The following is a 25810-nucleotide window of genomic DNA, read 5'->3' on the forward strand; positions in this document are numbered from 1 at the left end:
CTAAACCATATCCCTAAGCTCTACATCTAAACGTCTTTTCAAGACCTCCAGGGATGGTGACTCCACCACTTCCCTGGGCAGCCCGTTCCAGTGTCTAACAACCCTTTCGGTAAAGAAGTTCTTCCTAACTCCCAACCTAAAACTCCCCTGGCGCTCCCCCATTCCCCCTCGTCCTGTCACCAGGCACGTGGGAGAACAGACCAACCCCCACCTCGCTACAGCCTCCCTTGAGGTACCTGTAGAGAGCGATAAGGTCACCCCTGAGCCTCCTTTTCTCCAGGCTGAACAAGCCCAGCTCCCTCAGCCGCTCCTCGTAAGCCTTGTTCTCCAGGCCCCTCACCAGCTTCGTAGCCCTTCTCTGGACTCGCTCGAGCACCTCGATGTCCTTCTTGTAGTGAGGGGCCCAAAACTGAACACAGTACTTGAGGTGCGGCCTCACCAGAGCCGAGTACAGGGGGACGATCACCTCCCTAGCCCTGCTGGCCACACTGTTTCTTATACAAGTCAGGATGCTGTTGGCCTTCTTGGCCACCTGAGCACACTGCTGGCTCATATTCAGCCAACTGTCAACCAGTACTCCCAGGTCCTTCTCTGCCTGGCAGCTCTCCAACCATTCATCTCCCAGCCTGTAGCGCTGCTTGGGGTTGTTGTGCCCCAGGTGCAGGACCCGGCACTTGGCCTTGTTGAACTTCATGCAGTTGGCCTCAGCCCATCAGTCCAGCCTATCCAGATCCTCCTGCAGAGCCTTCCAACCCTCGAGCAGATCGACACACGCACCTAACTTGGTGTCGTCTGCAAACTTACTGAGGGTGCACTCAATGCCCTCATCCAGATCATCAATGAAGATATTGAAGAGGACCGGCCCCAGCACCGAGCCCTGGGGGACTCCACTAGTGACCGGCCTCCAACTGGATTTGACTCCATTTACCACGACTCTTTGGGCCCGGCCATCCAGCCAGTTTTTAATGCAACGAAGTGTACGCCAGTCCAAGCCAAGAGCAGCCAGTTTCTTGAGGAGAATGCTGTGGGAGACGGTGTCAAAAGCCTTGCTGAAGTCAAGGTAGACCACATCCACAGCCTTTCCCTCGTCCACCCAGCGCGACACTTTGTCATAGAAGGAGATCAGGTTCGTCAAGCAGGACCTGCCCTTCATAAACCCATGCTGACTGGGCCTGATCGCCTGCTTGCCCGGCAAGTGCTGCGTGATGACTCTCGAGATAATCTGCTCCATGAGCTTCCCTGGCACTGAGGTCAAACTAACAGGCCTGTAGTTTCCCGGGTCAGTCCTCCGGCCCTTCTTGTAGATGGGCGTCACATTTGCTAGCCGCCAGTCAAGTGGGACCTCCCCCGATAGCCAGGACTGTTGATAAATGATGGTAAGCGGCTTGGCCAGCTCCTCTGCCAGTTCTCTCAGTACCCTTGGGTGGATCCTATCCGGCCCCATCGACTTGTGCACATCCAAGTGCCGTACCAGGTCACCAACCATTTCTTCATGGATAGTGAGGGCCACATCTCTCTCCCCATCCCCTTCCACCAGTTCAGGGTACTGGGTATGCAGAGAACAACCGGTATTGCCGCTAAAGACTGAGGCAAAGAAGGCATTGAGCACCTCCGCCTTTTCCTCATCTCTTGTAACTAAGTTTCCCCCCACATCCAGTAAAGGATGGAGATTCTCCTTAGTCCTCCTTTTTGTGCTGACGTATTTATAAAAACATTTTTTGTTATCTTTAACGGCAGTAGCCAGATTGAGCTCCAGATGAGCTTTGGCTTTTCTAATTTTGTCCCTGCACAGCCTCGCGATATCCTTATAGTTCTCCCTAGTGGCCTGCCCACTTTTCCAAAGATTATAAACTCTCTTTTCTTCTAAGCTCAAGCCACAATTCTCTGTTCAGCCAGGCTTCATTTGCAGAAAGATAGCATCACTGTATTTGTTTTTAGCTACAATAGTAGATTATGCAGGATGTTTTTTAATATAATATGTTAAATTTTGCTTCAGGAAGTGCAGTTATGTGTAACATCAATGAAGTGTAGTATAACATTACATTTCTTTTTTTGAATAAATATTCTTATGTTACTGTCTTAAAAACAAGACATTGTTAACCAAATGTAACAGGGTAACTGGAATGCTAAATAATTTCTTGGATTCAATTAATATTTAAAAAGTAACATTGATTTACAATAGAATATTAACAATCAACATTCTTATTATAATGGCATTTTAATTGCATATAATAGCATTTGTTTAATTTTATTAATATAGTTTAGGTGATTTACAACTACTGTGGCGTTACAGAAATTCAGATTGCTCTGTAGCATGTTTTCTGGCTGCTTGGAGACTTTTCTCAGATTATAGAGAACTTTTCAGAGAATGGAATAACAAAACAGACAAGTATTTCTTCCCTGATCATATAGAGATATTGGTCTTAAAAATGTGTAAATGCTTGTTACATTACTGTTGAAGGACTTAGTAGCTTTGAGCTGGAAGTGTTTTGTTTCAATCCCATCTTTAGAGGAACGCTTGGTAGCTTCAAATGCGACAATTCTCGTCTTTTTTTTTTTTTTTTTTCCTGAATTTATACAAGTTACAGTTGATCAATTTGCCCAATTTGATGATGACGTGCTGCTTTGGGGTAGCAGAACCCACTTACCATGCTACATGGTAGATCCTGAGGAAAAAAACATGAATCAAGTACTAGGTTTGCTTAAATAGTGTGTTTGTTGTTATAAATTGAGAAGAAACTGCAGCTGAATAGGGTGTCTGTTCTATGAAAACTGGGAGCTGTGATACCACGCTCAGCTTCCCGTCTGCTCGTCCTAGAAAGCAGTTCAGAACTCTGAATTCAGTGCTTAGGCTCTGAGTACTGTGGACGGGTGGAACTAGGTTCTTCGTAAGGCAGTACAAATGGTGAACAAGTTGAGTGGGAAACTGACCAGTCTAGCTAGCAGGCAAGTCTAAAAAAGTGTGTGTGTGGGGGAATATTTGAAATTTTATGGTTTAATCCTCTAAGAACTGTAGGAATGAAGATTTGAAAATATCTTCCTTAAGTTTTCCTAAGTCATCACAGCAGAGTAGTTGAATTGCTCACTTCTTTAAAGAACATAAATTGAGTTAGTCTCCCGACATAAATTGGGTTTACTGATTGCAAACAATTGGGTTTACTGATTGCAACCAAAAATCCAACAAAAAGGTAAGAATGTTATTTCAATTCTCTTTTTATTTTCTGGTTGCATATCAATCCTGTACCTCCTAAGACTATTCCTTAATAGTTTTAGGTTAAGGAAATACGTTCTTCACTGTCCCATGTCACGAGTTACATGGGAGCAAAGGAGGAACACAGAATAGGGAAGATGTCTTTGTATAGATGAGTAATCTTAGATTCTAATGTGTTCTGCTAGAAAGTTTCTTTAATTTCCATTAGCTGGTCACTAATTCAAATGGTAAGTGCTAAGACCAGGGAACAGAATCAAGACTTCCTGTGAATTTGAATTTATTGTATTTTTTTTAAGCCATCTACTAGGGAGAGAGAGCAGGAAAAAAAAAAGGTATTAATACATATTTCTCCCTCCAAAGCAGTGATTCTTCTGAAAGTGTTTCAGACTGCTGTGTGTATTGTGGAGATACTAGTACTCTTTTACAAGGCATCAGGATGATGTGTATGTTTCAGAAATGTTATTTTCATATGTTAATGTCTGTAATAATGCTGCTGTCTGTAATGTCACAAACTGGCACAGCAGCATTATTACAGATAGGCAATCCCAAATTGTATAAAATGTTGTTTCCTGTGTTTTTTTTTTCTTTTTCTTTTTAAACCTTGGACTTACATTAATATAGTGACATTTCTGATTTGTTCTGGCATTTTTTTCTGGCATTTTTTTCAGTCTCATTTTAATATCAGTACAGAAACGTAGCCATTTTAATTTTTTAATTTCCTTTTTAGATAACCAAGAGCTCTGAGCGGGTTTCTTTTTTTTTTTTTTTTTTTTTTCTTCTGACCTGTGCTCATTATCAGGAGAAACAAATGGTTATACTGTGACCAGGAGAGCAAAAAGAACATGAAAGTAATGGAAAAAAACTATGAAATTATTGATAGGTAATGCACAGTATATAATGTACAGTAAATCACGCTCTACCATTATTTAAAAATATTAGTAGACAATTCATTTAAATGAGTTTGAGTTTTCAATAAGTGCTTTTTGTGTACTAGAATTATTTTCTGTTGTCTGATGTTTCTGCAACAGTCTCTCAAATGGAAATTTGAAAAAGTGAATAATGCTGTGGAGATACTAGTTTGTCTTGTGTTTTCTGAAATGTCTATTAGTTATTTCTTCTGAAGTCTGTAATTTTCATCTGTGTTTTCCTTTGAGTTAATCCATTTCACAAGTGGTCCACATGCTTGTCATTCTTATCTTCCAAGTGAGTTATGCTAAAGATCTCTTTTCTGACATAAAGGAAAATTAAAGAAAAGGAAACACTTTTTTTTTTTTTGTGTGTCATTACACAGATGTGCCTCTGTGCAACATCCAAACATTCTTAATAGAACTGAACTTGAGGAAAATCCATATTTTTTCCCTGCACTGATTTCTTTTTCTTTGACATGCAGGGTGAAACTGTTGTGTTTTCCTGTAACGAAGTAGCTCTCCATTACTACCAGGAGAGAAAAAATAAATTCATTGTCATCTAACAGAAGCTGTAAAGGAAACAGTTCCTTCAAGTTTGTTTTTCATTTTGCACCTGAGTATAAAACTAACAGTAACCAAAGTTACTACTGTGCATTGCTATTTTCAGCCTTGTTTGTGGAATGTTATTTTTTCATATAATAATAAACTATTTTAATCATCAACAACCGTATTTTCCAAGTTAAAGACAGGACTGAGTGATCATGGGCACTAGATCCATGGGCACTAGATCCAATGCCTGTTATTGTCTGCCCTGGGGATCTGAGATATATAGGACAGGGAGCTTACACTGTCACTCTTTGTGGATAAACAGTGGATTAATCTTCCGTAAGACTGAGTTTTTATTAAAAAATAGAATAAAAAAGTTTTTATTAAAAAATAGAATAAAAAAGTTTTTATTAAAAATAGAATAAAAAAGTTTTTATTAAAAAAAACAGAATAAAAAAGTTTTTATTAAAAATAGAGTTAAATAAATTCTGTATAAGCATTTAGTCTTGAAAACATAATAGAAATTATATCAGTGGTGTGTGTATATGTTTCAGAAACACAAATTGTTGACTTAGATTTAATTATTACAGTTATCTTGTTGGCAATACCCTTTAATTGCTGAATTAACATGTATTTGAGATCTTTTTTGAACAATATTCAGGAAGTATGAAGCAACGAACAGTGACTCTTCAACTTTAATCTGTCTCTTCAGAATTTTTAACAAATAAGTCTTCCTGAGCTAATAAGATTAAAGTTTAGTTAGCACTAACAAATAACATTATTTCTTTCAATTTATCTGTTTCTTTGCTTGGTATCCGAAAAGTTTCTCTTCGCCTCATAGTGATACAGCATTTAAAATCCATTACATGTACCTTTGAAGAGGACAGGACTTGACCTTAAGATATGCGGAGTCAGACAAACATCAGTGGCTGTTTGGAAAAGTAGCTAAGAAGAGGCTGGGCACAAGAGGAGGGAAAATATTTTTCCGAAAGCTTTTAACGCTGCAGGTGTAGAGAAGAGATCAGTAACGGAAAGAGTGCACGGTGTTTTCTGTGAGAGCTTCTGTACTTTTTCAGCCTCTTCTTCTCCACATGTATTTCTTTGCCCTAAGTACTCAATGTCCTTCGGAGAGAGGAGGGTATGCTGGAAAACTGAAATGCCATTATTAATAGCTGATTTGAAGCTGCAGTGTAAGTCTGTAACACTTAACCCGGTGAGATGTTGTAGAACGTGTTTCAGTTCAGTTTGACAGTGGTTCTTACCTCTGTATTGAAAGTGATGGAGTGTTTTGCAGTATGAGAGAGTGTGCTGAAGGTGTTACATGACCTGGCTAAGGATACTGAGAAGGGATGTTTTTTTCACTGACATGATCTGAGACAGAGGTTGGGAGTTTTTTGTTCAATGTTCTGTGCAGTAGATGAAGCATCCAATTAGATTTATGTCACCATTCTTTGACTGATATCCAAGGCAGGTTCATATGTTTAATAAGTCTCAGTTTTCTAATAAATGGTATTTGGAACCAAGGAAAGTCATTACTCCAGCGTGCCTGGAGAGTGAAACTGGGGCTTCCAATGATACTATGAAGGCAATCTCTTTTTCCTCGTCCTTTAACTATGAGAAGGGGGACAGTAGCAACAGTGGGAAGAAATGAAGGATCAAGGAGTAGATGCTAGCACGTTACCCCACAAAAGACAATGTTGAAAAACACTAGCTTGCGTTGAATCACAGAATGATTTGGGTTGGAAGGGACCTTAAGTATCATCTCATTCCAACCCCCCTGCCACCTCCCACCAGACCAGGTTGCCCCAAGCCCCATCCAGCCTGGCCTTGAACACCTCCAGGGATGGGGCATCCACAGCTTCTCTGGGCAGCCTGTGCCAGTGCCTCACCACCCGCTGAGTGAAGAATTTCTTCTGAATATTTTATTGAGGTCTACCCTCTTCTAGTTTGAAACAACTCCCCTTAATCCCGTCGCTACAGTTTCTGATGAAGAGTCCCTCCCCAGCTTTCCTAGGTCCCCTTTATGTACTGGAAAGCCACTTTTCCCGGAGCCTTCTCTTCTCCAGGCTGAACAACCCCATCTCCCTCAGCCTGTCTTCACAGCAGAGGTGCTCCAGCCCCTTGGTCATTCTTGTGGCCCTCTGGACTCGTTCTAGTATGTCCATGTCCATCTTCTTAATGAACTGTTGATTGATAATTTTAGATTCACTAAATAAATAGGTGTAGTCCAGTTAAATCACATGCCCTGTTTTATCATTTCAGGAGACTTGTTGAGATCTCAGTTGTCAAGATTTGTCTTTTTAGACTTGATAAGTACCCCACCTTGAGCCCACCCCTCTACAGGTACAAACAAACATGTAGCTCTCTATTACCACAAAAATGCAGTAAATCGTACTTTTGGAAGACCAACATTCAAGAATAATTACAGTCCAATTAGAGACATGAGAAGTAAAGAGGTTTTTTTTTTTGTTAGGCGAAAACACTGTCTGTTCTGGTTTTACTTTATAGTTGTGTACTTAATGACATACAATAGAATATGTAATGCTATACATAGCTATTTGTCTCCATTGGTGTGTGAAAGATACAAACATACTTTTAGATTATTATGTATACACTGGTGCATGTGTTTTAAGACAGACATAAATAGGTTGGAAGTATAAATGGAGATAATCAATTTTGGGAAGACAAGGAAATTCTGATTAACGCTGCAAGCAGTGAGCAGAGTCAAGTTGAAAGTTTCTTTAATAGCATTTGGAGTGGGTTGTCAGTAGGCATAGGCTTTGCTACACTTGCTCTATTTAAAGCACTGACTTTGGAAAAGTCTTGGTTCTGTGCAGCGGTTTCACTTGAGATAGTGTAAAATAGTCTGTGTATGGAGGTGCAAAGGAGAGCTTGAGATACGGGGTTGTGCAAAGTGAGTCACTTGGTTTTTCTTAGTTGACAGGGAAGATCAATGAAATAGGTGTTCACAGTATAGTAAAAGAAAAAAGCTGCATGTTCACTTTGAAAATGAAGGTTTGGACTATGCTAAATATACATTTTCTCCTTTTCTGAACCGTCTTTTTTTATAAAGAAGAATCAATCTGAAGTTGTTGCAACATTAAACTGGAATGAAAGCTGTTAAAGTCAGAAATAAAGCATAATGCACAGATATAGTGTAGTATATCTGTTAAGTGCAGTAAATGTGTGAAATGTGTGAAGCTTTTGTGTTTGCTCAGATTCTACTTGTTTTATGTTCTTACTGATTTGTTGCAAATAGCTTATGGAATCTTCTAAAAATAGTTTATTGTTAGAGTGTTTCCAATCTGTACAATTTCTGAATTTAAAGAGTGTGTATTTGTTAGAGTTAAAAATAATTTAATTGTAATGTTTTACAAAGACAAGTAACCTCTTACTCCTTAGCATTGACAGTAAGACAAAATAGTGATGTCTAATGCTCATATTTTTCTGTTGAACTCGTGTCTTGTGAAGCACAGTAAAAATCAGAGATTAAACCTGTATGAATTAGATTAATTCTGTTACGTGGTTTTGTTTCATTTAGAAAAGGAAAATGTATCTTTTTAACTGGCCTGTTATAATAGTGAAATATTGTCAATATGCATGATTTTAAAATATTGAATATAAAATTTCTGAACTGGGTAGTACAATACTTAAGCTAGAAATATGCTAAAATATTTTCTCAAAGATAACTTAATCTTTATTCAGAAAATAGTATATTTTTCCTATATAATTTTTCATTCTTTAATCTTCTTGTTTTATGTGTTTTGGGGTACTTAGTGTATGTGAAATAATTTTTAGCTTATTAATCATATCTTTGAACATTTTATTCATCCCTTTTTTCATCTGAATTTTAGGTATGCTATTCCTCCAGAGCATGGGAAGCGGCTTGAAAGACTAGCTCAAGGTAATATTTTTAGTATTTCTGTATGTAAGATATTTGAAGGACAATCCTCCAGCAAAATGAAAAACATTTTTCTCTATGAACTTACACTGTTTTATTACTTCTAAATATTGTGTGACTTTTATCTGTCAGTAGTAATGTTTACAAACCAGGAACACTTTTTAGTACTCTGAGGAATTTTAAGGAAACAAAATAAACCTTTTTCTTAGTACTTTATTTTGCACTGGCATTTTCAGGTTGGTTAAGTTTATGAAAGTGAGACTTGGTATTTTGCCCTTTTTATTCATTAGATTTTCATTGCCCATATCTTTGCCTCCTTCTGTGCCCTTGCTTTCTTTCCCTTGTCATAGCTTTTCATCTAGAACTTTTGAATTTGTAGCTGATCTTAGCCAAATTGGATTCAAAGAAATGTCAAAGATAGCTGAGTGTCCAGAAGCTTCGTGAAAGTTAATTACAGGGTAGAGGATGGAAACCTAGTTAGTACCTCTGGGAAAGAGGAGTCAGACAAAATGTACCAACTCTAAATCTTATTTGGTAGCAGCCAGTGAACAGGCATAAAAAGGTACTTTAGTCAAAGCTCTTACTGGCTTTTGCCCTCCAGAGGTGTGAGGAGCATCTTCTGAGAAGGAGCAGTAGATCCTATTGTGGGGATGAGATCTAAGGATGAGGCTAATTTAAAGGAAAACTCTTCCTGCACTTAAGTTTATTTTAAATAAAGCTACAGCTATCCTTTTGTTTCTATATTAAGAGTGCCTACTGATAAATACAGAAACAATTAGGCATATTTCTTGGTTGGGCAGCACGTGTTTTATAGCCTGCTATTAATGATACTATGTAAGGAATACCAATGAAAGCTGCTAACTGGATATTGTGAGTCAGGACTTCTGGAGTTTAACTGGGCACACAGCCGTTTGCTCATTACCAGCAACTGGGATGGGGGAGAGAATCAGAAGAAGGTAAAAACTTGTGGGCTGAGGTGAAAACAATGTAAGAGGACAGAAAAAGAAGGAAAAATAATAGAAATAAACTGTTGTATATATAAGTGATGCACAGTGCAGTTTCTGACTGCTGATCAATGCTCAGCTAGTCTCCAGGCAGCATCCACTTCCTCTCCCCTCCCAACCAACCCCCTCAGTGTTACTGTTCAGCATGGTGTGACATGGTATGGGCTATCCCTCTGGCCACTTTGGGTTAGCTGTCCTGGTTCTGTCCCCTCCCTGCTTCCTGTGCACCCCCAGCAGCGCAGTGTGAGACGCTGAGAAGTCCTTGCTTTAGCACAAAAGCTGCCTTGCAGCAACTAAAACATCAATGTGTTATCAGCATTATTTTTCTCCTAAATCCAAAACACAGCACCATTACAGGCCACTATGTAGAAAATTAACTCTGTCTCAGCTGAAACCAGGGCACAGGGCCATTCATCTGAAAATGTTTGTTCATTTTCTTTTCATATCTGTTTATGTGCATATATATGCTTGATGTTCAAACTAGTCACTGAGAACACTAACATGAAATGGATGTATCACTAAAATGTGAAAGTGAAGATGTGAGCTCATACTCATAAAAAAAACAAACCAACAAACACATTAGAAAGATAGATTTCAACCTGGATAATTATTTATACTGTTCCTAAATTTTCCCATATTTTCAGTTGAGAAAATTGCCACTTTTCTACTTTCTCCCTCCTTTCCTATGACTTGCAAAGCACAGAACTCTTCATATGCGTACCTTGAAGCTGTTATTTTCACTGATAAGCAAATTGATGCATGTGATAGACTGGGCAAGTGACATTGACTTATGCTAAGATAGGTTAATAAATATTTGTAAGATTTATAGGAAATGAGCAGGGAGTAAAAGGATGGAGATATGGAGAAGGTTCAGAGAGGGACAGCAGGACTGGTGAAACCTTTATAAAAAAGAGTGTTAAGTTATATGTAAGCTTTCATTCTGGAGAAGAGTAAAATAGAGGAAGGAGGTATGATAAAGACCTGTGATGATTGGCATGGAAAAGGTGACTAAACAGTGATTGTTCATTGGATCTTCCAATACAGATGCAGACTCTGAAGGATCTCAGAAGATTAAAATCCAATAATAATAATACAAAAAATTACATGGATTCAGGGGTAGACTGAACTATGCTGGCAAAGAAATCTGCTAGAGGATATGTAGGAGCTGCATCTGGTTTTGGAATTCTTTGACATACACCATGGCAGATTACAAAGGGGAAGCAAAGATTGGATGCTGTATTTAGACTATTCTCTACATCCGCTTTTGACATTTGCTGGGAAGATGATCTATTTGCATTTGTTTTGGCTGCTCTAATGTTTATTATAGAATTTCATATTGACTGCCTATATCTGTGCAGCATTTTAAAACTAACTATTCATGCTCAAATGTTTTATAATGAGTGTATCCAAACCTTTTTTAGTTCTTTCATTTTTTTTAATAAAGAGTGGGGGAAGAGAGAAAGAGAATAGGCAATTTCAGCAACACTTGTTTACTTCTTTCTAAGAATTAACTAAAAGTGAAGGATGGCACTGTTTGGTGCAGGCTAAAAAATAATAATCAGATTTTTCTTAGACATACCCTATTTTTCCCTTGATATTAGATTTACCTGTACAGATTTGGAAAGTAAGTTATTTTTGATAGGCATGCTTTGCTATACCTTTTTTAAAAACAAAACCAACCAACCAAAAAAAAAAAAAAACCACAGATTTTTGTTGGAATTTATGTTGCTTATTGTAAACTTCTATAATATTAGCAGACTGTATGCTGAGAGTGCTCAGACCTCTTATTGCTGGTAATGGTGTCTTAATACAAGAGGAACAAGACAAAGCATGGGGGAGAAATGGAAGTTTCCGAAGCTTCTGTTTGTCAGAAGCTGATAGGATATATGGTGGGGGGAGCAGTATCTTAATCTCAGAATACCTTAGGCAGAGTTGGGTGGTAGGCTAAATAGGACTTCAGGCTCACATAGTGCAATAGTTATTAGGGGTAGAACTAGTTGAATAATGCAAGACAGGCAGGGGTCAGGCCTGAGGAGCACTGGCACTGGAATACACATATACCTTTTTCCACAGCTGGGAACAGAAACCCAGTTCCTTGATCCTTAGTCATCCTTAACTTTATTTAGTGAAGCTGCCAAAGCATTTCATATCAGCCTTTTTCACTGCACACCTGCATGGAAATTTTCTACTACTGCTTATAATTAGTACTACAAGTTATAAAGGTGTGTGATGAATAGAAGTCTACTTCCCTTGATGACTCATTTTAAGTATGATCAAAACTTAATTATTTTTATTTTAGAACCAGGTTTCGAACAGTGAGTAGAAATTAAAACATAGAATCAGATATTGAACAGTGAAGGTAAAATTTCAGATATTTTTTTATTATTGTATTCAGTGGATGAAACTGGATTTGCTTCGGTTGGAAAAACTACATGCTTGTACTGAGATTTTTACTGTAATAGCAATGTAAGGTAGGTGAGTTAGTTTTACAGACCAACATCTCTAAAATTTCCTAAATTTTCAGTGTTTGACTTTAATGTCTTCTACCTTGTTTTTCAGTGAATAGGGTGTTTTCATGCTATTTTTGGTCCAGCTAGTAGGTTAGAATACAGTATGGAAGATGTAATTCTTAAACATACAGATCATGAACTTTATACTCATTTTAACATACTTTCACTTCCAAATTTCGATTTCTGATTATTCCTATATGTAGAGAGGTTAAGACTTCTGTCATCTTTTACTTTGCAACAGCTGTCTGCTAAAATACAGTCTGAATTTTACAGTAGGGTAAAATTTAGGGTAGGTGTACAGTAGGGTATATTAACAAGGTGAATATGAAAAGTTAGCTATATGTCTATAATTTACTTAATGTTAAATATTAATGGGACATAACATAAATGAGTCTTAATACTTTTATTAAAATTTTTCAATCATACTTTTATAGGAGCGCAACATTTGAAGAAAAGTAGTTTATGCAAGAAGGCTAAGTGCTGACTAATGCTTACTGAATCAACTGAATGCTCCTATAATAATTAAAATAATAAAATATTAAATGTGGCAGGTTGTCTAAGTCAAGGCAGCAGTTGATACATTAAAATTAAAGGAAGGCTAGAATATTTTCCATTATCTTGTCTGCACATCACAATTATACATACCTTTTGTGCATGAATGCTCTCATCTTTGCTTTCCATTGAAATCTTGATTGACTGGCACTTACAAATATTTTATCTGAAAGACATTAGACTTGCATCTAATAAAGGCAACAGTTTGATTTTGCCCTTCAGCTGCTTTCTCATTTATGTAGGTTTTTTTCAATTTTATGTAGACATAAATGTAATAAAAATCTCAAGTGAGCTGTTACTGCAATTTTTATACTTGTTGTTATGTTAATCTGTAATACTGTGGTATTCTTAAGGATTTTTTGTTTCACAAAATGGGTTAGAAAATAAAGAGAATAGCAGCAGAGTGGCAAATCATAAATGACGTTTTGAAGGATTTTCAAGTTCCTTTAATGGTTGATTTAATTGCAGAAATTACTTTGGAGAAGAGATGACATCTATCTGATGTTCAGTTATGTTACAGAAGAGACTAAAGTAAAATTTGAAACATTCTAACTATGCAGTGGTGTTAGAAAAAGCTTTGTATGTTACATAGTATTAATTAATCTATTTGATGCAGAAGTCATTACATGTTACATATGAAAATGAGTATAAATAATTGTTTAAATGGAATTTAATGTTGAACTTGCATAATTTGTAAGGGTCTAACATCTGAAAAATGCAGCTGCTGAAGAACTGAGATTTGTCTCAAATGATAGTTAAGTGAGTCAAGTTAAGAAAGTCACATATAAAAGATAATAAACATCGGGCTGTAACATATTCATCTAGGCATAATAACACTTATATTTCATAGCACTTGCTTCTTTTGTGTCTTTTGTACTCTTTGCTTTATATAGCATAGAGATTGCCACTGCTTCTTTGTGAGGAATGTTGCCATGCAAACTTATCCTCTGAATTTCTTTTATGTACAATACACGAAGTGAAATCAAATTAATTCAAATCATGGCAAATTAATTTTAAGAAGTTATCTTTTTTTTTTATGTATACCTACCAAAGTAAAATGTAGAAAATATACTAGAAAACTCAGTCTTCCTTCCATATTTGCCTGTGTTCCAAGGGCAAATCTTGTGATCACTGAATTCTGATTGATATTTTGTATGTTCTGAAGTCCTTTAAATGATTATCTATGTAAGTGAAAAATCACCATAATTTTGAGCTTTCTTCGTTAATTGCTTAATTGGGATTAATTTTAACTACATTAAAGTTAAATTACACTAAAGGTATTTGCAATTTAGGATGTTCTCTTATGTTGCAAATTTTATATTTTTACTTTCAAATAATATTAATAAGCTAAAAATATTACATGCTTGATGTAAAATTTGAGGTGAAGACTTGAGTGTGAAAGTGTAGAAAAAGATAGGAATTATGGCCTCATTCGTTCCCTGGTTAGAATTTGAAAGTTCCCTTTGAATGAATACGATTTTTGTATGTTTGTTAAATAATGACTTCATTTTCAGCCAGACTCTGGTATCTTTGTTTGTATATAATAATATTTAGTCACTTGCCTTGTGGAGTCAATGGAACTACTTGTATGCTTAAGAATTACTAATTTGAGAATAAAAATACCGTGTACAATCATAGCCAAGCAGTTTAACTGAAATCACGATGAACACATTACGAGTAGTGTATGGAGGTATTCCAGTTGTTTTGAGAATGCTCATCAACTGGAGTATAAAACCCAAACCACTTCAGTTTTCATGAGAGGTAACTGTGGTGATGATATGGTCACCTGATACGAGCTATAGTCTTAGGTTGGAAAATAAGAAATAAAGCTTTATGGGTAACAATGCTCACTGTCCCTCAATAATTAATTGAGCCAGTCTTATTTTGATTTTGTCTTTATCGTTGATCCTTTTCATGCACTCTTTAACGTGTCTTACTGCAGCAACGTTGTGTGTGTGTGAATCTTGTCTTCCTCAGATACAGCTAGCAATTTGCTTAGCACCCTCTGCTGCCAGCTTCCCATAAAGATGAGAACAGTTTGACTTGTATCTGGAAAATGGATCATAAAACCAGAAATTGCATAAAAGTGACATTGTCTAGTGAAGTGGAATAGTCTTCACAGGCCTTGCGATAACAGCCAAAACAGTTTTTATTAGCACAAATAATATTGGTTACCCTGTGTAAAATTATCATATTTTGGTTTATTTTACTTGACAGAGTATGTATGTGGAGTTATCTGAGAGCATGTTTTTGATTCTTAGCTGTGGTGGTTTTACTCAGGTGGGCAACCGAGCTCCACCACAACCACTCTCTCACTCCCCCTCCTCAAAGAGGAACGGGGAGAAAATATGATGAAAAGGGCTCAAGAGTTGAGATAAGGACAAGGAGATGGCACAGTAATTATCGTGACGGACAAAACAGACTCAGCATAGAGAGACAGTAAGATTTATTGCTTATTACTAACAAGCTAGAGAAGTGAGGAACAAATGAAAGAAACCAAAAAGCACCTTTCCACGCCCCATCCACCCTCTTCCACCTCTTCCCCCCTAGTGGCACAGGGGAACGGGGGAATGGGGGTTATGGTCAGTCTATAGCTCTTCTTCTCTGCCGCTCCTTCTTGGTCACTCTCATCCCCTGTGCCGTGGGGTCCCTCCCACGGGATGCAGTCCTTGCTGAACTGATCCAGTGTGGGCTGCCCACAGGCAGCAGCTCTTCAAGAACTGCTTCAGATATGGGTCCGTACCACGGGGTCCATCCCTTGGGAGCAAACTGCTCCAACCTGGGTCCCCCATGGGCAGCAGCTCCTGCCAGGTCACCTGCTTCTGCGTGGTCTCCTCTCCACGGGCTGCAGGTCCGGCCCGGAATCTGCTCCGGCAGGGGTCTTCCACAGGCCGCAGCCTCCGTCGGTGCAGGTCCACCTGCTCCACTGTGGTCTCCTCCACGAGCTGCAGTGTGGAACCCTGCTCCACCGTGGTACTCCATGGGCTGCAAGGTGACAGCCTGCTTCACCATGGTCCTCACCACAGGCCGCAGGGGACTTCTGCTCTGGCGCCTGGAGCACCTCTCCCCCTCCTTCTTCGCTGACCTTGGCGCCTGCAAGGCTGTTCCTCACTCCTCTCACTCTCCCAGCTGCTGTGTGGCGCAGTGTTTTTTTTCCCTGTCTTAAATCTGCTCTCACAGAGGCACAAAACAACATCACTTATTGGCTCAGCTCTGGTCAGCAGTGGGGCCCTTACCTAACATGGGGCAGCTTCTAGATCCTTCTCACCGAAGCCAGCCCTATGGCCCCCTGCTACCAAAACCTTGCCACGTAAACCCACTACATTAGCACACTCTGAAGCCTGTGTTTTCACATACTCTTTGCTATTGTTGCTTGTGCTAACTAGATAAGGCTGTTAAAAAGCTTGAGTGGGACCTTCTGTTTGCTGGATAAATGTACAGTACCTGCAGTGTCTGTGTTTGTATCCAAACATTTGTCCACCATATGTTGAATAATTTTCTTATCTTGGAGATCATTCTAATCTGCTCTAGTTGTTCAGAATATCAGTTTCTTTAAATCACGGATTGGAGAATTTTGAACCAGATGGTTTGTTTTCTCGTGGACGAAAATCATCGTGCAACCTGTTTTACCCTAACCTTTGAATACTGATCTTTGGCTCTTCTGAAGGAATTGGTTTGAATTGTCATTTTGTGTTCTGTATAATCATTTACAAGAGGGTGAGTAGGGAAGAGGATGAGTAGAGTACAGATGACGCAATGCAAGTATTTAGAATAAGAATAGAAGAAGTCTACCAGGTCTCAAAAGACAGTCTGTGAAGCTGGGGTTGCGTGCAAATTACCACAATATTTTGTAGAATTGATATAGAGCTAATGGCTGCTTAATACCATGTAGTTAATAAAAGCGTGAATCTGCTACAGAACTCGAATTCTAGATTGCATTTTTTTTTTCTTTTGGCTGTGGGAATTCACTGGGTATTCAGGATTAATTTGTAAACCTGTGAATTGATAGTTCTAACATCGACATAGTATTTGAGTGATTCTGTTGTGTTCCAGGCATGTCTGCAATTTGCCTGCAGTAGATTAAAAATAATTGAAAATTATCAAAGGAGACAGAAGATTATATGGTGTTTTTATTATTTAAATTGCAATGTCTGTGAGAAAGCTTATTCCTTTCTGTCTGTGCGTTTAATGTATTTGTGAAGGTCTTGTGAAACTTCCAATGTCCTCTATTCAGTGTGTTAGTAGGTCTTTTTATGTCCTTTAGCCTATTCTCTTGCAGGGTTTTTTTTTGCTGAAGGAAAAGTTGTGTGACCTTATCTTTAGCCTAGGTAGAACAAATGACATTCTGATGAACAGTCTTATAATGAGGAGATGCTGCCTTCCTTTCTTCCTTTGTTCATTGAAGGGGAGCATTTCTGAGAATGAGACTGGAAAATGTGTGTGTCCAAGCATAGGCTTTGAAAGAGTCAGAAAAATATTTTATAGTGGCATAGAATGTGTTAGCAGCACCTTTGATTTCACTGGTAGGGCCCTGTAATCACAACAAATGTTTGTAAATCTTTTAAATTTTTCTTAATAGATTTAAGTAGTGTAAGTGTACATTACACCTTTGCTCCTTAAGGGAACTTTTTATCCAATAACTTGGAACAAAAATCATTCCAACGGGGCTGGGGAGTATGCTAGAAAAGAATGTGCAGAGAACACACCAATGTAATGTGCTCATTTTAAGATAGCCAAGGAATTCTAGGTTGGTTAATGGACGTAAATGTGAGAATCATATTGGAAAGAAACTAAATCAATTAAACATCTAATATATAGATGGTAGATGATAATGTCAGCAATTTTCCATAATATACAGTTAATTCTGTACAGACATATTTAAAGTTATTTTTCATCTAATAGTGATGTTAATTTAGTAGTGTTGTTGTACCAGGCATGAAACTGTTTCTGTGAATGGCAGAATAATGTTTACTTGAGAGGAGGGATACAACTACTTGTCCAAACACATTAAATTGATGACAGAGAGTCTTTTTTTTACTGCTTAAATGTCTTGTTGCTAATTCCATATCAATTAAATTTTTTTTTATACCCCTAGTTAATTTTTCTCCTGTGTTTTTCTTGAGTGAGCTCTTCTTACTGCTTTTACTGCTTTTATACATTTACCAGACCTTTTTTTTTTTTTTTTTTTTTTTTTTTTTTTTTTCAGCAAAACGATTTATAATGCAGTTTGGAGAAAGTTGAGTGGTATTCTTGGTATTCTTGGTTAATACATTGACCAAGAATTACTGAATTACTATTAATACTGTTATTAAGGAGTCTTTTTCATAATGAATAGTTGATTTTGTATCTTCTCCACTATCAAGTTGCAATGCATGGTAATTGATAAAATGTAATGTTATTGTAATATTTCTTTAATACTTTTTGCTTCACTTTAATTTCTGTCCATGTTTCTGAGGACAGTTCTATGTAGAATAGCAGTACATATGTTGTACATGTATTCTTTGCACTCAGGAATAAATTTGTTCTTTTTTTGTATTTTCTTATCATAAGAATTTCTGGTTTGTAATAGAAATTAAAATAATTCTGAAGAATCCCTTTTTACCCAGTGTCATTAAAATAGATTTTTTTGTTGCTTTCAGTAGCATCAGGCTAATTAATATTTCTTTGGTTAAAAATTACAGTTCACATTTGCATCCTATATGGTTTGAGAGGGCAGTGATGAAGCTTCTTACAACTAACAGTGAGAACATAGAATCTCATGACATGGAAACAGCGCTTCTTTCAACTTGTTTGCTCAGTTTTTCTTCTGTGGATCTGTGATAGTTATGGGAAATTGCTTTGTGCCTTAATTCAGCTTTCTGGAAATTAAGATAAATTTTTGATATAACTACTTTTAAGAGTATTTTATTTTTCAGTAGTAGCTCGTGAAGCTTTGCTGAAGTTGCTGAAATCACTTAGGAATAAATGGCATACAGTGGAGTAAACTATTGATGTTAATGGTAACATTACAAAATACACTCTCCAGAAGAAAGTGAAATAAATTAATGAAGTTAACTTCACAAAAATGTGTTATTTTTGAATGTTGCATGCTTGATACAGTAAAATGACATATTTTCCGTGATTGCTATATGGATGAATTTCAGTTATTCATACTATCTCTCTTAGTGATTCTTGGTGATGATCTAGTGCAAACACTAAAAAGACTGTAAAGATTAATAATAATGTCTTTTTACAACAGTCAAAAGAATAGAGCTTCTAGTTGTGGCTGATTGTTAAAGGGAAACAATTTACTCATTACTCTAGTTCTGTTGGTTTGTTAGTGGTAGCATTTTGTAAGACTTGAGTGATGTTTTTGACACAGTCAGAAATGACTGACTTCTGTCAAAAGTCAAAGTGAGGTGAACGTAACATGGCTCTTGTCAGCTAGATTGTATCATTAGTTAATGAACTAAGGGTTAATGGAATGTTGCATAAATAATTGTGAAAGTTGAAACCTGAATAATAGTCTTTGTTCATAGAATCAGAACAAGATATAATGAAGCAAAAACAACAACCAAACCAACCTGTCTCCTCTCCTTCCCCCCATTTATAATTGCATTAGATACCTGTGTGAACTTTGGGGAATAGTTAAGAATGCTGTTGCCATACTACCTGGCCTTTTTTAGATTTTTTTTTTTTTTTAATGGTTAGATGATCTATGCTAGCTAAATGTAATCATTTGTGGAATCTTTCTAAATTTCAATAATGTGGTTGATTTTTAGGTGTGCAGGTGTTGGAGTATGAACATGAATGTGGAAAAATATATATTAAAGTATTTCTGGAAAAGGAAAGAAAAGGATGCTCAAATATACAAATCTGACTTTTGAAAAATCAGTTCAGTTCTTTAAAAAACAAAAGCTGAACAATCAGCAAAAAATGCAGGAGATGAATTTGACTTTTATGCAAGTTTATCAGCAGATAACAATGACAGGATAAAAGAATACAAAAAGTTTGAAGTAGTGTTCATTATAAAAAATAAAATATAAAACTGTCCTTGTTACTTTAGGAATACCCAATTTTGCTTCTCTTGCCTTATTAGGTTTCTTCCCAAGCAGCTCTCAAGGATGTGATGCTTTTCTTCGCCACAAGATGACACTGATTTCTCCCTCCATATTGAAAAAGTATGGAATTCCTTTCGACAAGGTATGTTTGCATTTATTTTTAAACTGTGCATTCATATGTTGAATTATCTTGTGTTTATTATAAAGATTGTTCATAGTGAAGTTGAGGCAAAATTATATTTTTTTTAGGCACAGACTCCATGAAAAGATGAAAACAAGTGCTTTTAATACTAGAAATCTCACGTGATTGAGCTTGGAATTTTCCAGTACAGAGCACTTGCAGTTGTCACAGTCTGTACCCTGAAAATGTCTGTGCTTTTAAGGGATCACCATTATTTTTTCTTTCTATTTTACTTCCATAAAAGCTTGCATGTGATTTTCAGTTGACTGAAACCCTGCTTAACTAGCTGTATTAATAAAAAGTATATCGTTTTTAATGTCTCTATTGCTTTTCTGATGTAATTTAATAGAACCTTATTATGATATAAAAAGCCTTGGAGTATTTACAGGGTGGAGTAAAACTGAAAGAACTGTTATATGATTTATGTAATATAAAAAGCTGTAGTATTACAAAAATAGAGAATGGTTATTTTGGACTGTTTGGTAGTAGCAGACTGGGTACTTATGAACAAATTTATATATATAGGAAGTGGGAAAAAGAAATTTTGAGATTCGTTGTAGATGAATTTAAAACTTGTCCACTTCAAAAATGTGTGAAGTTTTCTGTTACCCTTCCCTCGAAGATTTTCATCCTGATTTTTTCACTTAGAACGTTTTCGCTTGAACTTTGAATTTCCTGTACATGCCAGCTAGTAAAAGCATTTCTACTGCATTGCTTTTTCCTTGAGTATATGTATTTTATATCCCGAATGTTTAAAAAATTCTAAATACCTAAATTCAATGGTTTTGCAAGCCTGCTTAGAAGACTACCTCTTGATTTGGAAATTCCCCAGCCTGAACATCTGTTTATCTTATTCCGAGATCATAAAAGCCTTTTGATCACTAATCAGTTATGATTCTCACTCTGTTCCTGCTGCAAAGTAGTCTTGTAAACTGTCCTCACCATATCCCTTTTTTGTTCTTGTTTCTGTTGCTCCTGTTTTAGTGTGTTTTTGTTTATTGGTATCATGTGGACCTTTGTATATGAACTTAGCTTCTCATGTTCCCCTGTGTAGTATATAGGATTATGCAGTGCTTTCTATTTCTTTCAGTTGTTCATGTGACAGTAGGAAATGTAGCCCACAAAAATACTTAAGTGAATGTTTATATATTGTATAGAAGCATAAAATACTACAACCCACAAAATACAGCAGGCAATATTTTAAGTGAATGAATACTGAAACAGGTAATCTCAGAGCTGTAGGATAACATTATGATATCCTGTAATTTCTAGCCTAAATAGTACCATCTGAAGTGAATCCATTGTTCAAGGAGTAAATACAATTAGAGATTATGTCCTTAAATGTATTCTACTACAGATACTTGTCAACAATATAAAATGTTCTCAAATATCTATACCATTGTCTACAACAACATTAATTATCAACAGCACTATTTCTAGTAAAACAGCAGTAATTGGCAATGACAGTCATGTAATATTTTTGGTAAAACAGTACATACAAATTTAAAAAGGCTACTTGATTAAAAGAATCTTGTGAGAAATACAGCATTAGTCTTAAGACAGAGAATATATGTGGGATGGAACCATTTATTTGCTGTGTGCCTTTTGGAAGATTACTTCACTTTTTATGCTTAAATAAACCTATGTATAAAATTGAAGAAATGTAGGCATTTAGAATGATACTGCCTACCTTGGAAAACAAGCTTATTTCTGAATAAATTACTAATAGAAAGAGTAGTTTGTTTTCTGAATGATGTATTATCATATGGAAATGTAGTTGCTGAGTTCAGTTTTTGTAATACATAGGTAACTACTGATTCCCTTCATAGCCTTGTGCTTTATCATGAAATGTCAGATGAAACCTTCCAAATGAAAGGTTTTATAACTGGATTTATAGTTTTGGATTTACTGAACGTTACACTGAACAGTATGATTTTCGGTAGTTTGTGGTTGAAGTAACACGTTGCTGAATGCCAGCATATTTATTTTCAGTACCACACATTTGAGGTGCATGAAGGAGTTGATGTTCTTATTTCAGAGTATTGATTTAACCTGTACTCTATTTTTTTTTTTTAAATGAAAGTGCTAGAAATAGTTAAAAATTTAAGTTTGGTTCTGTCACCTAGTGTTCGGAGAAAGTAGACTGTACCCAAGTGTAATTGTAATTAATGGGATTCAGTGAGAAAGTGAATAGAGAAAACCAGGCTGTGATCTCTCATGGCTCAAAGTGATAGAAGTGGAAATGTGCTGAACGCTGATAAGACAGCCTACGCCTACCAGGTGGCAGCTGAACTGCTGCTTGTTGCAATAGAACACCTGCTAAACTGTCAGCAGTGGGAGGGTGTATTGAGATATATTTTGGAGTTGCTAGCATTGAGAATAATCTTCCTTAAACATTCCCACAGCGATTGTTGGAGTACTACGGTAGCAGTTATAATATATGCACCTGTATCTGTGTTTGCATGTATACTCTGCATATGAACCCACAAAAATATTAACCTTGTAAAGTGTAAATGCAAAAAGTAAAATACTGTTTTTTTTAATGCCTTAGGTTTTTTGCTAAGCATATTTTTCTTGTTTTTCCTCTTTGCAGCCTCCCATAATACTATCAGAAATTTTCATTGATAGGTGAAGCATTAACCCTGTGTATTTATTCTTGCATTAAACATAATAAGCACAGAAAGGATTTGTAAAACTATCAGATGAAAACTTTGAGGGTTCTAAAGGAGGCTTCTAAAACCAGATTCTTAATAGAAAAAATATTTCAAACTGTGACTTTAATTTTGGTAATTCTTTAAAGTATTTTACTTTTTGCTACTTAAAACCATGTGTTTCCCTTAAAAAAAAGTGTCTTTATTTGCCTTTCCAATTCCTTAGTTTCTGTATTGCTTATACAAAGCACTGTCACACAATGAAAATATATTTCATCTCTAGGAAGTCTCATATTTTCCTGTAATCAGTAAATGTGTCTTGTTGAACAGTCATCTGTCATTGCTCAGATTATCTGCTGAGTTTAAGTGGATGTTTGCTTTTTAGTGAGCCTGTTTTCTGATGTGTTTGTCATGTAAAAAGACACATCAGGGTGTGGGAAATGGGAAGTCTCATTTGATTGTTTACTTCTGAATCTTCTAGTTTATTGATGAACTCTTAGCAGATAGTTGAGGAGAGAGCGTGCCATTTTTGGTCTTTGGCTAGCCTGTCCTGTATACAGTCTTTGTGTCTGACTTTACTTTAGTCTGACTTTACAGAGGTATGGCTTTAATCTCCCAGAAAGAACATGATTGAATGACCAGAAGTGCTGTCTTTTTCTTCATCTCCAGAGGAGAGCATCAGTCCATGAGAGTGTAGGAAGATGAATGTTTCCTTTTTTCCTTCTTGAAAGAGAATAGCATGACCAATATTTGCTTACAATGTTTTTGTAATTTATTCTGGAATCCTTTTATATCTGATGTCTGATCTTGCAAACTGCTATGAATTTGGTTTCTTCCAGGCTATACAAAATATAGTCATGGTGTTTTTAGCTTTTTTTTTTTTTTTAATATTTTTATTCTTCCTGTAACTTTGTGTTGAGTCAGTGGTCTCAGCACACTTTTATTTTGATTGCTGTTTGTTGTACTTAGAAGGAACAGAGTTTACATTTAGAACTACCGCTGTGTATTTTCTAAAGCAGTGCCAGAACTTAATTGTAGTCAAGTTTTTCCTCTCTGAGAATCTTTTTCGAGGTCCCCTCTTCTTTAGGTATTTAGAATTATGGCCATGAGTAGTACCAGAATTATTATATCTCTTATGTCTAAATAGAATGAGTAGAAGGACAGGGGCACGTTAAAATCAAATTTAAAGTAATGCTTAAGCAATTAAAACGCCACTTTAAAACTGGGACATACTAGATGGTATATCCAATGTAAGAATCCCCTTTGGTGTTAGTAGATGTAATGCTGAATAATTAGTGCAATGCAATTGGAAATTCTTAGTTCTCATTTCCTGTCTGAACTGGTTTGAAGATACTGCCTTGAGGACCCAAATGTATCATGTTTCACTGTTTTACTTCTAATGTGTTCCATTGGTATAAAACATATTTTCTCTATCTGGCAAGGCTCACTAACTTAATTTCCTATTTTATACTCAATCATCAATACAAATTAAAAGCCCAGTCAGTCAGTCCCTCAGGTGAGTATGGGAGAGAAAGATGAGCATAAAGTCTTCAAGAACAGTAAAATAGGTCTAGTGCAATTTTAGGGAAACAATTTCAGGGTGGTGAACAGAATAATTTATTCAACAGTTAATGTGTATTAGTATTTTGGGATGGAAACTATGGGTATTTTGGACCATCATGTCTTTGTTTCCTCTTGGTCAAGAAAATTGGTACATTCTTTCCAGTGTCTTTTTCAGCTCCCTATCCTGCCAGGTGTTATTCCCAGCAAATAGCTCCTCCAAGACTTGCTTTCTTGAAAGTACTTTCTGAATTTGTAAATACATGTAACTATTCTGAGAAGCCATCCAAATTACTGTTAAAAGAAAAAAAAAAAAAAAACAGTCTCAAGTATTTAATTTCTTTATGTGTTAAATCACAATTGTGTGCAGGGGAGAAAGCTTTTTTTGGGTAATTGTAAAGGCAAGTACAGTTTTCGTTGCATCTGCAGGAGCAGAACTGACATGGCATTTTTTTTTTTTATCAATGCTATAGGTTACACAAGAGGCAGGGGAATTTATAATCACCTTCCCATACGGATACCATGCAGGATTCAACCATGGTTTTAACTGTGCAGAGTCAACAAACTTTGCCACTATTCGATGGATTGATTACGGAAAGGCAGCAAAGTTGGTAAGTCATATTGCAGAAAATGGATATATAAGAAAGCCTTTTTGTTGGTTATTTCTGGTGGGGATCTATGTAAGCCAGTGAGAAAGGGAGAACTTTCAGCTAGGAACTTATACTACCACTGAAGTTTTAGTTGTAGTTGTTCTTTTTTTTTTCTTGCCAGCAACATGTATTCCTCTCAGTAATGAGTTTTGATTGAAGCTTACTTTACTTTATATATTGTTCTTCAAAAAATAGTCCTATTTATGGAGTTTTTAAGCTGAAGTTACACAAATGGAGGGTATATGACTGAGTTCTGCTCTAAGCTGCACTGCTTGTGAAGACACTTAAAGTCGGAATTCTGATTCCTGGAAAAGTAACATAGATGATTAAACTGAAAATGAAGTTTAAAGAAGCAAGTTCAACTTTTATCTTCTTTAATGTGAATATATGCTATGCTATAAGATGATAAAGTACCTGTGAACACAGAACAGTTATTTGCAAGTTTTAAAATCAGGTGTGCTTTACTGGATATACTTCAGAAAAATTTTGATACATAGCATACTTTTTTAAAAATTCTTTTCGTATGTAGCATGTGAGTAAATATACAACAACGTGAACGTGCAGTGCTTGTTACTGTTTTTCAGTGTTGTATGGTTTTTCTCAGAATTATGGCTTATGACCTTTGGTCAGTATGCTTCCCAGAATGCATAATGAAGAAGCATTTTCTGCATTGACATGGACATTGTTGACAAAACCAAAAATAATGCTATTTGCCTAATACAATAGCTAATAATGTAGCTAATAAGCTGATCGGACAGTTCAGTGCAAAATGAGGTTTATCAATTAAGTAATGACAGTTATCTCTCACTAAACTCTTTGATTTGGAAGACCATCATGAGAAAGTTATCAAAAAGCACAATTTTATGATCCTCGTCCCTATTAATTATTATTGTTAATGACATTGAATATGCTTCAAAAAGGAGAAGGTTTGCTAATATATATATTTTTTTCTATGTGCAATGTATGTATGTAGTAATGGTAGTGAAAATACTGAAAACGTCAGTATGTATCTAGCGTCCTCAGCTTGGTCTTAACCTTAGATGGGAAACTTGTGTTTTTAATAGCTCACGGTTAAGGCATTGACTGTGAAGTCTGT

The 25810-nt window shown here is 36.4% G+C and overlaps 1 protein-coding gene across 5 annotated transcripts in view; it reads left to right on the plus strand.

The window, feature by feature from the left end:
* KDM4C (lysine demethylase 4C) overlaps positions 1 to 25810 on the plus strand; it is a 284404-nt gene that overhangs the window by 46268 nt on the left and 212326 nt on the right. For 4 of the 5 annotated variants that reach the window (XM_035309601.1, XM_035309602.1, XM_035309604.1 and 1 more), the window contains 3 exons: positions 8520 to 8569; positions 19711 to 19814; positions 24538 to 24675. In XM_035309601.1, coding sequence (XP_035165492.1) covers positions 8520 to 8569; positions 19711 to 19814; positions 24538 to 24675 — 292 coding nt within the window. Of the gene's footprint in view, positions 1 to 8519; positions 8570 to 19710; positions 19815 to 24537; positions 24676 to 24835; positions 25067 to 25810 lie in introns of those variants that run through there. The other variant, XM_035309605.1, reaches the window with a different exon arrangement.

This window comes from Oxyura jamaicensis, chromosome Z (genome assembly GCF_011077185.1).
Source record: "Oxyura jamaicensis isolate SHBP4307 breed ruddy duck chromosome Z, BPBGC_Ojam_1.0, whole genome shotgun sequence".
In the NCBI taxonomy this organism is placed as follows: Eukaryota; Metazoa; Chordata; class Aves; order Anseriformes; family Anatidae; genus Oxyura; species Oxyura jamaicensis.